Source organism: Drosophila gunungcola, chromosome 3R (assembly GCF_025200985.1).
Source record: "Drosophila gunungcola strain Sukarami chromosome 3R, Dgunungcola_SK_2, whole genome shotgun sequence".
NCBI classification, from domain to species: domain Eukaryota; kingdom Metazoa; phylum Arthropoda; class Insecta; order Diptera; family Drosophilidae; genus Drosophila; species Drosophila gunungcola.
This window is the reverse complement of record NC_069139.1, coordinates 23,315,474-23,329,783: the sequence shown is the minus strand read 5'-3', so window position 1 is coordinate 23,329,783 and position 14,310 is coordinate 23,315,474. Positions and strand designations below refer to the sequence as shown.

The window sequence follows — 14,310 nt, the reverse complement described above, 5'->3', positions numbered from 1 at the left end:
CACAAATAAAAAATTTGTTCGTGCGCCAAACTATTTTAGCGAAAATAACTTACAGCTCTGAAAAGGCTCAAAAGCCGAAGCTAAAAGTTTAACAGCCATGACAATAATTTCACTTAATGCGTACTTAAATCCCACGACCGAGAGAAGAGGGGTTCGTGGCAAAGAGGGTTAACGGGGGCTGCCTTTGTGTCATAAAAGGTCTGAGGTTAAGCAGCCATAGGAGAGACTCTGCTTCACTTCACTTTTTTGAGTAATTAAAAAAAGAAACAAGAAGCTGAAACTCGAATTAGGCAAGAAACGACTTTTTAATACATTAAATTCCAAAATAACAATAACTGATACTAAATTATTTGAAAAGCAATACTTAGGTATTAACATATGGTAAGTACATGATAAATCTGTCTGATTAAAAGTAACAACAAATTTGTATAATACCAGTTCTTAATTAAAATAATGAAATTTGCTATTCCTAGATGTATAAATAACTTATAACACTCCAAAAATTCTTTACTAAAACCAATATAAGCCTTTCCTAGATTTTTAAATGCTTGAAATTGTGCTCTAGTTTTAAATAAATATTTTAATATAATATGCATTTTACCAAACTCTTTAAAAAAAAAAATAGGGGAGCAAGCCTCGCTTCACCAATATTATCGTGTCACAGCCAATTTAATCGACAGTTTCAAGTGGACAATAAAGAAAACGTTAGTTGCCCTGATCTTAACCCTTTTAAACGTAAATTTTGCTTGTTATATATACAATTTTTTTACCATTCTTACCATCCGATATCTTAATAACCTAGCTCCTTTAAAGTAGAGTATCAAAAGCAACGAACTGCTTGAAAGCGCAGACACATGCCAGAAAGCCACGCCAAACCATTGAAAAGAAAGCGCCCGACTGGGGGGAGAACCAACTTTAGATAAAGAAGGGGGGGTTTTTTGCGATGCGACGGAAGGGGTTGAACTGCCTTTTCGGGGGGGGTAAGGCCTATTAAAGCGTGTAATGGCGTGAAGCGGGCGTGTGTAGCGCCAAAACACAAGAAAAGGGGGTGGTGGTGATGGTTGGTAGCAGAGTTGAAGGCGTTTGCAAGGCGAAAGGCTGCAATTAAAGGCAATTTGGGTGCCAAAAGGGGGGATGAAGTGGGAGGAAGGCTTGGCCAACTGAGTGCGTTGTCCTTTCAGATAATATGCTTGCTGTGAGTTGTTGATGTTGTTGGTGTGGCTGTTGTGAGTGTAGTTGTTGCTGCTTCTGCTGCTGCCGCTTGTTGGCCAAGTTGCAGCAACAGCCGCTGCACTAAAATTGCATGTCAAAGACAGATTTACGAGCCAACCTCAACGCACACACAAACACACACACACACACCCTCTCCGTGTGGGTTGGTATTTTATTTATGATAAGGACTTTGGGGTCATTTGGGTTGGCGAAAAGTTTGTGCGACTCCTGGCCAAAAAATAAAGGCAGGAGTAGCGAATAAAAAAGGTGCAGCCAGTCGAAGAAATAGGGAATGGGCAACCAGCAAACGAGATAATGAATAATGGTTTAGTTAAGGTTCACTCTAAAAAATACGTAATTAATTGGAGCTCTTTGCTTCATTTCCTGCCACTTCTTTACCCTCTCTTCCAGATAATAAACTAGGCCTGGCTACGACCTGTTTTCTTGGAAATCCTAAACTGTTTTTGAAGCAAATTGAAATACAATACCGCACTGATGGTCATATTTTCAATTTGGCTTTTTGCCAACAGTTGATGGCAACCGGTGGGGACTCAAGACTTTTAGAAACTTGAAAATGCTCTATAAATGCAAATTGAAACTAGTGAAGGAAATGTATTACTCCTGCGCATCCTGAAAACAATAGGAAAGATCAAGAAAACATGTTTAAATAATAATGCAAAAAAAGTACTGCGATTTTCGTTGGGCTACGTATATGTCAATAATAAAAAAAATTTCACATAGTTTTTATAAAAATAAATAAAAAATATTATTTATTAGCAAAGTTAAGCCATTTAAATAAGAAGCCAATAACAATACTATCAGCTTTAATAAAAAACTAAAATAATGAAAACAAAGTTTCAAGATCTATAAATCATTATGTAAAATAATATTCAGAAGGCTTAAAATAACCGTAAAACAAATGTCAAAATTAATTTCATTAGACTCAATTTTTTCATGAAAGTTAAGTTTTCATTAAATCACATGTAATAAATATGTTTAACTTGACCATTTTTTTCGCATACCATTTTCCACAATTTAATAACGTACTTCAAAATATTAAATAGCAAAATGCAATCAAAGGCATTAAGTATCTACAACTGCACAGCGCGCAAAAAGCCAAAGTAGAAAAAAAACACGGTGAAAGCAACTGTGGCATCTCCAATACAAAAGGCGCAAACAGAAGCCTAACTCCACCCTTTCCCCCCGACACACACACGCACCTACAGCCAACATACACTCACACTCACAGAAAGAAAAATAAAGCTGAAATGCACGTACAAATAGCCAAGAGATGAGAGAACGTGGCGGACAAGTTACAAATGTTTATGACAAACCAAACATCATAATAATGTGTAACAAGCAGTGCAGGCGACTGCCGCCCACTTCCACACCGCTTCCCAAGCCCAAAGAGCATAAAAATATTTCAGTTAGCATCCGGGCTGGCTGCTTTTCCCATTTTCCCCGCCGCCAGCTGCCTCTTGTCAATTAAATGTCAACTGGCATAAATGTTGCATGCCGCTTGCTCTCAGCTGCCACATTAAAAATCCGCAGAGAAAAATGAAAATCAAATATAAAGAGAGAGAGCAAATTATTTAGATCTCTCCAAAGAGAACTTTATGCAAGGAGTTTTTCACTCTTAGTTCAGTGGCTCGCAAACTGTAGGACTCACCACGACCTGAAAGTATGCAATCATTTGTTTAACAAGCACACGGTCCTCTCTCTTTTGTCCACCGTCTTTGTATTTTTCTGTCCATTGTATGGGTATTTCTATGCGGGTGTGTGTGTGTGTGTGTGTGTGTGACATTGTTTTGGGGGCAGACAATTTAAAGAGGAGTTTTTGGATTGCAACCCAGAACTCGAGGTTCACGGCCCCGTTATGCAAATGTTGACAGTCCCCTTAACCACATTGCCCCCTCTCCCCCTCCACACTGTCCCCTTCAAAAACATTCCCCTGACTGAGTTAGCAATTTTAAGTGGCCATCCACTGGTGTCTGTTGCTGTTTTCACTACAAAACTCATATGTCTCGCTTCCCGCTTCTCCCTTTTCCCCGCTTTTCCCACTTTTCCATTCCCCCCGCCACCCCCCCATATCTTTGCATGCATTTTGTCTCGCCCGGCGGAAATTTGTTTGCACCGAAGTGATTTCTGGGTTTGGGGGATTGGAAAGGAAATGGAACCGTGTTTCGCAGTCATCAGCAATCTGCAATCCCCTGGCAGCAGAGACACAACGGCTAACAAGGCCTAATGAAATTTCCATATGCGAGCCAATTTACTGAACTCTGTCCAAAAATTAATCGAGATTCGAAAGACTATTTGACAAATGCTGCAGCAGTGGGCAAGTTAAATTGGACTAATTAAACGCCCCATCGAGTAAATTAACTAAAATATGTAGGGACAAGCCAACTATATAAAACTAAATGCGTTTATGAATTATATAATTTTAGCACCTATGGTGGAAATTGTAGAAATTTAAAATTTACGGGATAGTTCAGATACCACTAAATTACTTCAAAAGTTTTACAAGCTCTTAAAGAATTACGTCGTCTATTGAAAAAAATATAACAAATTTCTAGATTTTACAACATGTTGTTGTATTCCTTTACACTCCTGCGCTCAGAAAACAAAGTTCCTTGATTTTAGCGTGCATTAAGAGAAAATAACCTAACAAATTACCAAGGGCATACATGATCTTAAGTCATTTTAAGGTAATGTATAATTAAATATTTTGGGAGGCTCAGCTTTAAGGGCATGCTTGGTGCGTGATTCCTTAGGCTAAGGAATATTTCCAAAAATCAAGGATTTTTTTTCTGAGTGCGTATTAATTTTTGTGGCACACAAAGTCATTTAGAGTTTAAAATTATAAAAAAAAACCATCTGCGTTTTCGAACCAAAAGATATCAAAAATGCAACCACAATTTTGAAATTTTTTTTTTGTAGAGCATAGTTTTTCGAATAAAATAAATGTCTTAAAAATATAATTCCAAAAAGTAAAAGTCCCCAATAAACACCATAGTTTTCGGCAGGACTTACCTTACTCCTGCTGTCGTTTTAAAGTATAGATCAAAGTAAAAGTCCCCAATAAACACTATATTTTTAAGACCCCATAGTTTTCGGCAGGACTCACCTTTCTCCTGCAATTGCTGTCGTTTTACGTCGCCCTTGAGCACTTCCGCTGTGTGAACCAATTCGTTGAGCTGTGGCTTTTTCATTTTCAATTCACGCAGCACTTTCTGTGAACAGAAGGGAAGATATGAGATATGGCTGAATATGGGTGTGGACCAGGATGGGTGTGTTTGATTCGGCGCACCTCCTGCTTCTCGATGGCCAGTCGCACTGCATCGCCATCGTCGACGAGCACGCTCTGTATCTTGATCATGTTTTGTTCCCAAGTCAGCCAGTCGGAAATTTGCAGCACCGACTTATCGAAGCTGCCGGCCAATGCTCCAGTCCCGCTTGGCTCGTTATTGTATTCTGCAAAAAACAAAATGGGACAAATTGAAATGGGTTTTATAAAAGAGGGGGGGGGAGGGGGGGGGGGGGGGGGGGAAGGGGGAAAAGCCTTCTTGCTAATTAGCGTGTGCTTTTACCCAGACCCACAGGATTGTGTGTCACTGCCGGTGATGGGCCACTCATTAAACGGCACCAGCTGCGGTTTTGACTTTTCCTGACTGACCACTGCTTGGTGGCGTACTTATCGGGGTCACTGTTGATGCATATTGAATGCGAGACTTTATATTTCGTCCCATTTTCATCTATCTATTTTTCTTTCTGTCTGGTGTTTGACCCCACTCCTCTCCTGACTTTTTTGCACATTTCAGCAAAAGGCAAGTAAATGAAAAACTATTTCAATGAAGCAAAAGTTTCGAGTGTCTTGGTTGAAGAATGCACAGTGGAGTAAACTTGAGGTAATTGTGCCATAAACGTAGTTGATACTCTCAATTTTGCGAAAACGGGAAGCTAGACTTTTTTTTTTGTATTTATTCTTTGTCTTAAGTAAAAACAAATACATTTTTAACTAACATAAACATAAATGAATCCATTTTATCAACATGTTATCACATATCCTCTTCACTATTCAGATACCTTATCAAACCATCATCACGAACTGATGTTAAAGCAATGACATCGAATAACAATGAACTAAGCTGAAGGAATGCAGTGCATAATCATATTATTCTAACCCCTCGATAAAAAGTTCGTTCGCCTTGCAATATTTTCTCAGCTTTGCTCTAACTTTCTGCTATTAAATGGCAATTTTCAATTGCAACCCATTCAACGCAAACCATGGTACAAATATTTCAAAACTTGAAAAAGCAAAGGGGAAACACTTGAAATACTTGAGTGAACAGAGTCGAAAGGAAAATGTAAGGAAAAGCTTAAGTAGGCGCAAAGCAAAGGAAGCGAAAGGAGTCAAGGAAAGAGGAGCAGGTGGCAGGATGAGGAGGAGGTGAGGGAGGAGAGGGAGAGGCAGGTCCTCCTGACAGTTATGAAAGTTTCTGCAGGCCTGAGTTTGCCAATAATCCGTGAAAACAAAACCAAAACAAGCTAAAACCGAAAGAGAAGGGAGACATAGGGTTATTTTTTCTTCTTTTTTTCCTGCTTTGGATTGTAGTTTTCCCAGTGTCCCTCGCAGGATTAGGCTGGTCTGCAAGGACAGGGGATTTGGGCGACAAATGCCAAGTCCAAGGAGGACAGCTAAAACTGTCCTGGCCACCAACGGGATACAGGACATGGGACACGGAACGCAGGCCGTGTCAAGTTGGGGCGTCTGAAAGCATTTAGAGTGAGTGAGCGACTGAATGAATGAGAGTTCCAAGCACACAAGAAGCTGTTAAGCAAATATATACACAGAGAACTATGGACACGAAGAAAGAAAAATTAGAATGACATTAAAAAAATTTCAAGCATTATAAAAGTTTCAAAGCAACTTGATCGATAGTATTGTCTTAAGAGTATTGAATATTTATATGAATAATTTGCAAAGTTAAATAAGAGTCAGTTATTGTTGGACCAAGATTATTTTAACATAAAACAAAACTTTCAAAACTCCCAAAGCTGATAGAGTTAAAGTAAATCTCATGTTAATTAAATTTAAAGTATTGGTTCTTTCAAAAAATTATAGTTATATTAAAATGTGCCACTTAAATTGTAAAATTTGCTAAAAAAAATTAATTGGTTTTACAACTTTACTTTGGAAGGCATAACATTATTTTAATAGGAAATCTAAATTATATTCATTTAAAGTATTAATTTTAATTGTGATCAACTTTTCAAATATAAGTTTTTTGCTAGCTTATATTACTATTATATTATTAATCCTTTAAAGAAAACGATTTTTTCAGTGCATATATTTCTTGTTGGAATGGAATAAAAAACAGGAATCCAGAAAGGAATAATAACATCGTTGACAAGCACACACATGGTCGGAAAACACGGTGAAGTAGCAGTGGAAACACGTTAAGTGTAAAATTTCTTTTCACTCGTTCTGATGAATGTTCCCGGTAGGCTCCACACACACACACACACACACACACACAAACGCCTTTGGCGGGTATTCTTTGTGCTGTGGCATTCACGGGCCAGGTGCAAAATGGTTGAAAATATCATATAAAATAAAATATAAATAAAACACACAGAAAATGAAAAGCACTGATAACAGTCCCTCCATTTTTCTTCCTCTTCCACACCCACCTCTATGGTTAAAAGTAACGGGCTCTACCAGGAAAATGTCATAATTCATTAAAAGCCAAAGAAAGCGTGAAATTCTGGACTCGTTTTTTCCCGTTCTTCCTTTCAGTTGTCACTCAGCAGAGCCTTACTTCCTTCCTTTTTCATTTTTTGGAGAAAGTCCAAAAATGACTATAAGACAAACACAGTGACAACTTTACGGAAAAGAAAGTAGTTTTAAAGTTTTCATTTTAAGTGATGGATGACCTTGATGCGTTTTAATTTGTTGTTTATGCTTTTGGGAAATCGTTATTATATTTCTATTTACCATTACCTTTAAGTAATTGGTTTCAACGCCATTAAATATTTTAGGATTTTGTTTTTTACTTCGGTTAAAATTTATTTTATAAAATCTGTATATAATGTTAACGACAGTCTTTAAATTCGGTTTGTTTACAGGAAAAAGTTTAACTTAATATTAAAACGGTTACATTCCGATTTAGCTTTAAATGTTTTTGAAATCTTCCTTTGCTCCTTCCAGTTAAAAGTATTATTAGGTTATTCTTCACTCCTTTTTATAGGTATTTATCCAATTATATTGTTATTATTCCTAACAAATAATTATTTCCACTTTAAAGAATTATTTACTTCCTTTCCGCTGAACGATTTGTTTTCAAATGTTTCCTTGTTTGCAACCAACAGCTGATTAAAACGGTCAAAAGGAAAAGCTACAAGGAACTTAAGGACGAGCGCTTAGGAAGAGCTTCAGCAAAGCTTTGAGTTCTAAATAACAAAACCTAAGCCCACTTGGCTAGTTGTGTCTAAGCAATAATTTAAAATGTGGAAATTAATTTACATTACACTAAGCACATATATATTTAAAATATAATAGTGTCTAATTAAAAAAATGTTTAAGTTTATTAAATTATTTTTATTTTAAATAAGTAACTTGCTTTTTTTAACTATTTTTTTTTGTACTGGCTTTTGATGATTTGACAATTATCTACATGACATCTACACGCTCTTCGGTGCGACATCTATCGGAAAATTAAAAACTATTAAAATATCAACCAGCTTTTGTGCACAAGCATTGATCCAAAAACGGGAGTTCAAATTGTACTTTACAAAAAAATTTAATTTAAAAAAATTAAATTAAAACAATTCCATTAAATTTTAATTTGCAGATCAAGTCTTTTACTGTTTCCTGTCATTTTTTTTTCGTAATTTTCACATGAAATAAAACTGGCACATATAAACGGAAACATTTAAAACCATTACACATAACATAAAAAGATTTGGTTAAGTGCTGAAGCACACCTAATTGATAGAACCCATATAAAATGCAAAAGTTGCAGGAACAGAGAAAGTCGCAGGAAGAAAATGGGATACCTTCCACTCCGAAGACAAAGAAATCGAGTATGACAACTAAAAAGAAATCGAGCCACGAATTCTCCGCATTTAAGAGTTTAAGCAAGTTAAAATTCAGAAACATTGATACGTTGCCGATCTCTGCCCGGGATTATGGACTGATGCGATCCAACAATAAGTCTTCGACGCCATATCCGCGCGCCGAGCAAGGCGTCGACGCCTCATTGCTGAAGGCTCGTCTCACTATGCGACGTGTTTTCGAAACTAGGCAGTCAAAGTACTCCAAAGATTCCGGTAAGAAAGTGAGCCCAACTGTCAGCAATCCTGACTCTCATCACTCTCAGTCTTCCGCCGTGGGCCATGCAAGGGTATGTTTAATACAAAATGTACATACTTTTAAGACATAAAATTAAAATTAAAACAACCTTTGGCAAGCCCTTTCAGCTATTTCTAAAATAAAATATTCCCTAAAATAAATGTATTTCGATTTTTGTTCATTTATCATTACTACACCCTAAATATTTTCGGTACCACGAGGGGTGTTGTGTTTAAATCAAAGTGTGTTACACTTTCATTGTAAAATCTACAATATGCCTATTAGAATTAAACCAATTAAATATGTTAATAATGACATTATGTTAATATTTTGAAAAACAATGTTATATTAAAATATTTTAAAGTTTAATTTGACTATGGGTTTTTCTCTGGGGTTTCTTTTTTTCTATTTTCCATTAATTAAATAATTGGTATCTATTAAATGATAATCATATTTTTTATTTGCTGCAAGGCGTCGGTTACCGTTTTTCGTCGCCAGTCGCTGACCAATGATAATTTAAAGGAGATGCTGTCCATCGGCACCCCACATCCCTCGAAGGGCGTGGCACTGAGTGCCAGGCTACTGACCAGGCGTTTAACCGACATAAATGATCTACTGAAGTTGCGAGAGGAAGCTGTTTCGCAAAAGGCGGCCACTCCGTTGAGGTCAAGAAAGAAGAAAGTATCGATGCCGATGGATCCCGACAACCGTGACTCGATTATTCCCGTCGAAAGCCGGCCAGACGGCGAGCTGGTCAGCAAAAGCATAAGCAGTCGGTTGACCCAACTCGATTACGATGCCTCGGTTACTTCGCAGAGCGAGGAGTCCCTCATGCCGCTGTTGAGTTTTGCGGAGCGACGGAGGATATTTCACGAGGGCGAGTTCACCATCGCAAGATATGGCCGCAAAATGAGCGATGTGATGATGGCCTCGACACCGCAGCAGCACCAGGTCATCGACAATAGTTTGCAGTTCGCCAAGAAGGCCAACGACGAGATCGAGAAGTACATGATTTCGCAGGGTCTGATTAAGACCTCGCATGATCAGATTACCATGACCCGCCAATTCAGCCGTCCATCGGATTCGAGGGAAATGCAGGGAGAAAACTATACCCAGCAGAATTCCAAGCATGAAAAGTCCGTCAGCACTCGTCCCCACAAGGAATTCTTGTAGTCTGGATGTGAAACTAGACTAGTTGGACCTAGCAGCAAGATTTCGTTGTGGTGTCGCAATTAATCGATTTAATTTCGAGATTCTATTGTACAAAATTTTGGTCAACTTTATGTTTAAACATTTGACTCAATATACAGCATTTAAATAAAATTTGATTTTGAAAACTTCTTTCTTTTTAGAGTTTGTTGAAATGTTATTAAGGAAAAGAATGCTGCAACTTATAATACATTTCGAATATAAAGTAAGTTTCTTAAACACAAAATTGGTGTTCCCCCTTCAACTTCAGCAACTAAAAACCCCTGTAGCTGGCATGCGAAATATTCAACAACATATGTCTGCATCTGTTATGAAAACAAGCGTGAGGGAAAAGCACCCACCTCCCATAGGGTAAGTCAACACCGAAAACATTCACATAAAATGTCAAAAGTGCCATTGACATGGCACATTTGGATGCTGGCTGCCCTTTTCCTATAAAAATATAAACAAAAAAAAAAAAAACGGAAGTAGAAAGGGCTAAAATGAAAAAAAGACAAGTATCGAAACTCTGTATTCCTAGTAACTAAAAATATATAGATCAATTATAAACTTTAAACAGAAGGGATTTAAGCTTTTAAAACTTTTCTTGTACAATTGCGCAACACAATTTGAACCACAAAATGTAAATTAATATATAGCTCAATCAGAAGGGCACAAAAACCAAACCAGAAACAAAAACAAATTTACAATGCAGCTAAATAAAAACATGTACGTGCGGATTCAAGAGTTTCTGCGCTCTACAAACATACAATTGTTTCATGCTTTTTTGTTCGGGCAATGCTTTTATGCTTTGGCCAACGAATGTAGAGGGTGAATGACTATTAAATTTCAATAATGAAAACATTTTTGTGTAGTAGGACTAAAATTTGAATTGAAATTATAATGGGTAACAAGAGCAATATTAAAAAATTTTAAAATTCTTTTGTACCATTTACCAACAGTGGCATAAACAGAATTATTTATAGTTACCAAAGAGCACCTGTTTTACAAATAAACTATGCATAGTTTTAAATCCGGAAAGGAAATTTGGCGTTAAAAATGGTTTGAAACATAAGTCAGCTAATTTAACTAAATAACATGATTAAAAATAATAGTATAATTGGTTTAAACCTACTAAAAAATGACCTAATTAATCCTCATGTTCTTAAGCTTGTGCAATAAACTCTTAACTCTGTATATTCCCAAATTCTGTTAAAATTCAATAAAATGACTTCTGCTAGGATAAACACCCTCAAATAGTCCTTAAACCTTAAGTTGGGACACTTGACCAAGTCAACTTTGACATCTTGTCTACATTTAAGCAGTCAACTCAAGCGTAAAACAAACAATTGAAGGCAATCCAACTTGCCGACAATCAACAAGAACATTACCAGGCATTGGCCTAGGCTAGGATGCGATCCTGCTAAGCTCCCGAAATAAAAACTATTACAAACAATTGAGGGGGCAAGCTTACCCGACCGACAGCTGATGGTGGCGCCACTGGACGCATCTGCTCGCTCCTTGCCATTGGAAATTCGGGGGCCATTTCTCAGTTCCGTCAACGAGAGCTCAATGGAATCCGCATGAGCTATCAAATTGTTTTTGGTCTGCCAAAGGACAAGGAAAAGTAAGAGTTCAATTGAGTGGGAATGGAAACCGAAGTGTGTGGGCAAACCTTTTCAATTTCGTTCATCATGAGGGGCGTGACCTTCGGCATCTGAGCGTTTTTGCCAATGGCGCTGACAATTACCTGTAAATCGTCGTGCCGCTCCTGTAATAAACACATAAATATAAATAAAATAAAGCTTTAAAAATTTTCTTGTCGTTACTCACTACAATTTTTTTTGTAATTCTCATAATAATATTTAATAAACATATTGTCTTTAAACCCCTTTGCCACTTGTAATTCTTAAGATATCAAAATATTCATACTAAAAGTTTTGTGCATCAAATCTTACTTGGCTTGAGCTTTATACGAGAAATTGTATTTAAAATTAAAAATATTCAGTTAGTGTAAAATGTTAAGGAAAACTATACATTTCCTTAAAGTATCGAGTTTTATATTTTTGGGAAAAAGTATGTTCACGTTATTCAATAAAATTTGTATAAAGTTAATCAATGAATTTTCCCATTTCTGAATCTCGTCTGAAATTGGAATTCACTTAAAGTGTTAAGCGGAAACATGCTAAAGTAGATATGTATAAATTGCATTCGATACTCTTGAGTTGCGGAAGGTGAACAATAAATGGCAGGTTTCAAGCGGAAACGGAAGCCGAACAGGCACATACACGAGCGAACAAAATGGCCACCGCTTGGGACAGGAGCAGCCAACGGCGATTGGAATTCAATTTCAACTGCAATCATGCAGGGACCCTCGCTCCGGGAATGAAACAAATGAAGGTGCACGGCAGGAGTGGGCGTGGATATGGGCGTGGACGTGGACGTGGCTGGGGGTAAAATACCCTACCACCTTGGCGTTGGCGGCGTTTGTCAACCAACAAAATTGCATTTATGGGTCGTCAACGCTGCGCGATGCAAACTGTTGCAGTTGCAGCTGACGGTTTGGTCCGGTTTTTGCTGCCGAATTTTTCGTTCGCGCCAAACTGAGTTTTCCGCAAATTTACAATCAATCACCGCGTCAACAAAGAAATGCAAACACATCAAAGTATGAAAAGATTTTAAAGCTCTGCAACCGCTGTCCAAACGAGACGGTACGCTACTGAAGTGGCGCAAACAAAAAATAAAGAAAAATGAAAACATAGTCCCTCATTTCGCCGGCAAAGAGCAGAATTTACATGTTGGCCCCTCTTCGAAATTAGTTTATAACATTTTTTTTCCCCCAAAATGATGCTCTCTTTTTGTCGCTGCCCCTCTCAGGCAACTCAAAATGTTTTCGATTTTATTTTTTTTTGCTTTTTAAGAATCGCTGGCGTTTGTCGCCATGCTCGCTGCTGCCATAAAACCAAACAAAAAAACGGAATAAATAATATATAAAAATAAACAACAAATGATTGCAGTGATTAATGACTCTGACGTCTAGGGATGGAACTTGTTGAAAATGCTAGATTTATGCTCAGGCGCGAGCACAAAAAGTCCAGTTTTTTACTAGTTGTGTTGTAAATGTGTAAGCTTTCCAAAAAAAATAAATATAAAAAGTTTTCTCCACTTTTTGGCTTTAAAACAGCAAATATAAATATTTATTTATTTAAAGTATGCTCCTTACAACATTTGTAATAACTTTTCTTATTGAACTAAAGATCAGCGGTAGTATATTTCTTTAAATAAATAATCATATTTGCAACGAAAATCTCAAGACTCAAAACTAAATAAAGAAAAAAATTGATTCCTATTCGAAAAGACAGATTTCATTAAAGCTTTTCATGTTTCAATTCATCATAAAATTGTGAAGAACTATGTTCATAATTTAATAGAACTTGACAACCATCCTCTATTCCAACCCTTCAAACAGACAGCATCATCAACAAAGTGCAACAAAAAATCTCTTAAAATCGCTCTTACTCCTACGATCTCTTTTGACCCACTAAACACTACGATCAGTCTTCGCCTCCCAACTGCACACAGATGTGTAACTGTGTCCAGCTGTGTTTATTTTTGGGTCTTCTAATGGACCCATTTAGCCATTGTGGCCACTGCCTATACATATATGCATCAAAATTCTCAAGAGGGCAATTAACTTGCGGCAAAGAAAACAAGCGAATATCGTCGATAGATGTGACGCCTTTTAGAAAGGTGTCCAAGACGATGACTATTTGCAGCGATTAAATAAAAATGATTTAATTGTAGTTTCGCACAGGTTATTTAGTTTTAATTTACGACAAAGTCTAGATCTTGGCAACGTGCATGTGGCATTTTGCCAGATTTTGATTGCACTTACATTTATATCCTCCATGCGCTTCTCAAGATCACTGCTCGACTTTAGATCGACGTTCTTTTCTATCAGAACATTGATGCGACGCAGGCCCTTGGTGACGAGTTCCTCGATATTCACGCTGTCCAAGGGAGGCGCTGGTGCCCCACTTCCCGATGTCTTGGATCTACGGGGAATAATCTCATTGATTAATGTTGAGAAATTCATTAAGTTTAGTCGTACCTGGCTTGCTGTACTTCCCGAAACTGTTCTCGCAATATAATCTGAGTGCGCATCACCAGGCGGGATATACTACCCTGCTTTCCATGGGTTTCCAGTACCAAAGAGTCTCCCTGGGATATCAAAGTAGCTGCATCCGGAGCTATCAGCAAACGGAGATCCTCCCTAAAATAATTTTTAGGATAAGATTTCATGATGTCATATTTTGCAATATAACATAACTTTTTAAAATATATATATTTAAAACAGTGACTCAATGGGTGACCTTTTCCTCATCTTCGTGCTAATTGGCCAGTGTGTAATTTAAGATTTTTTAACATTAAAAGCTCACTAAAGGTTACAATCTACAATCCACATGGAGGATGCGTTTTTAGAGTGACCAAAGGTATTATTTTGGTTATTATGAGTATGACCTTACCATTACCATTCCCAACAGCTCATTTGAAATATT

At 37.3% G+C, this 14,310-nt stretch overlaps 2 protein-coding genes across 2 annotated transcripts in view; one reads left to right on the top strand and one right to left on the bottom strand.

Moving 5' to 3' along the window:
• The window catches only part of LOC128266569 (dystrophin, isoforms A/C/F/G/H), a 151,344-nt gene that overhangs the window by 105,462 nt on the left and 31,572 nt on the right, over window positions 1-14,310 (bottom strand). Inside the window, 6 exon segments of the mRNA XM_053003159.1 lie at window positions 4,337-4,442; window positions 4,520-4,683; window positions 11,226-11,358; window positions 11,427-11,522; window positions 13,647-13,806; window positions 13,863-14,024. Coding sequence (XP_052859119.1) covers window positions 4,337-4,442; window positions 4,520-4,683; window positions 11,226-11,358; window positions 11,427-11,522; window positions 13,647-13,806; window positions 13,863-14,024 — 821 coding nt within the window.
• LOC128266570 (uncharacterized) lies at window positions 8,097-9,891 on the top strand. Its single transcript, XM_053003161.1, has 2 exons — window positions 8,097-8,615; window positions 9,035-9,891. Exons 1-2 carry the CDS (start codon window positions 8,220-8,222, stop codon window positions 9,734-9,736), a joined length of 1,098 nt encoding a protein of 365 aa, XP_052859121.1. The 5' UTR covers window positions 8,097-8,219; the 3' UTR covers window positions 9,737-9,891.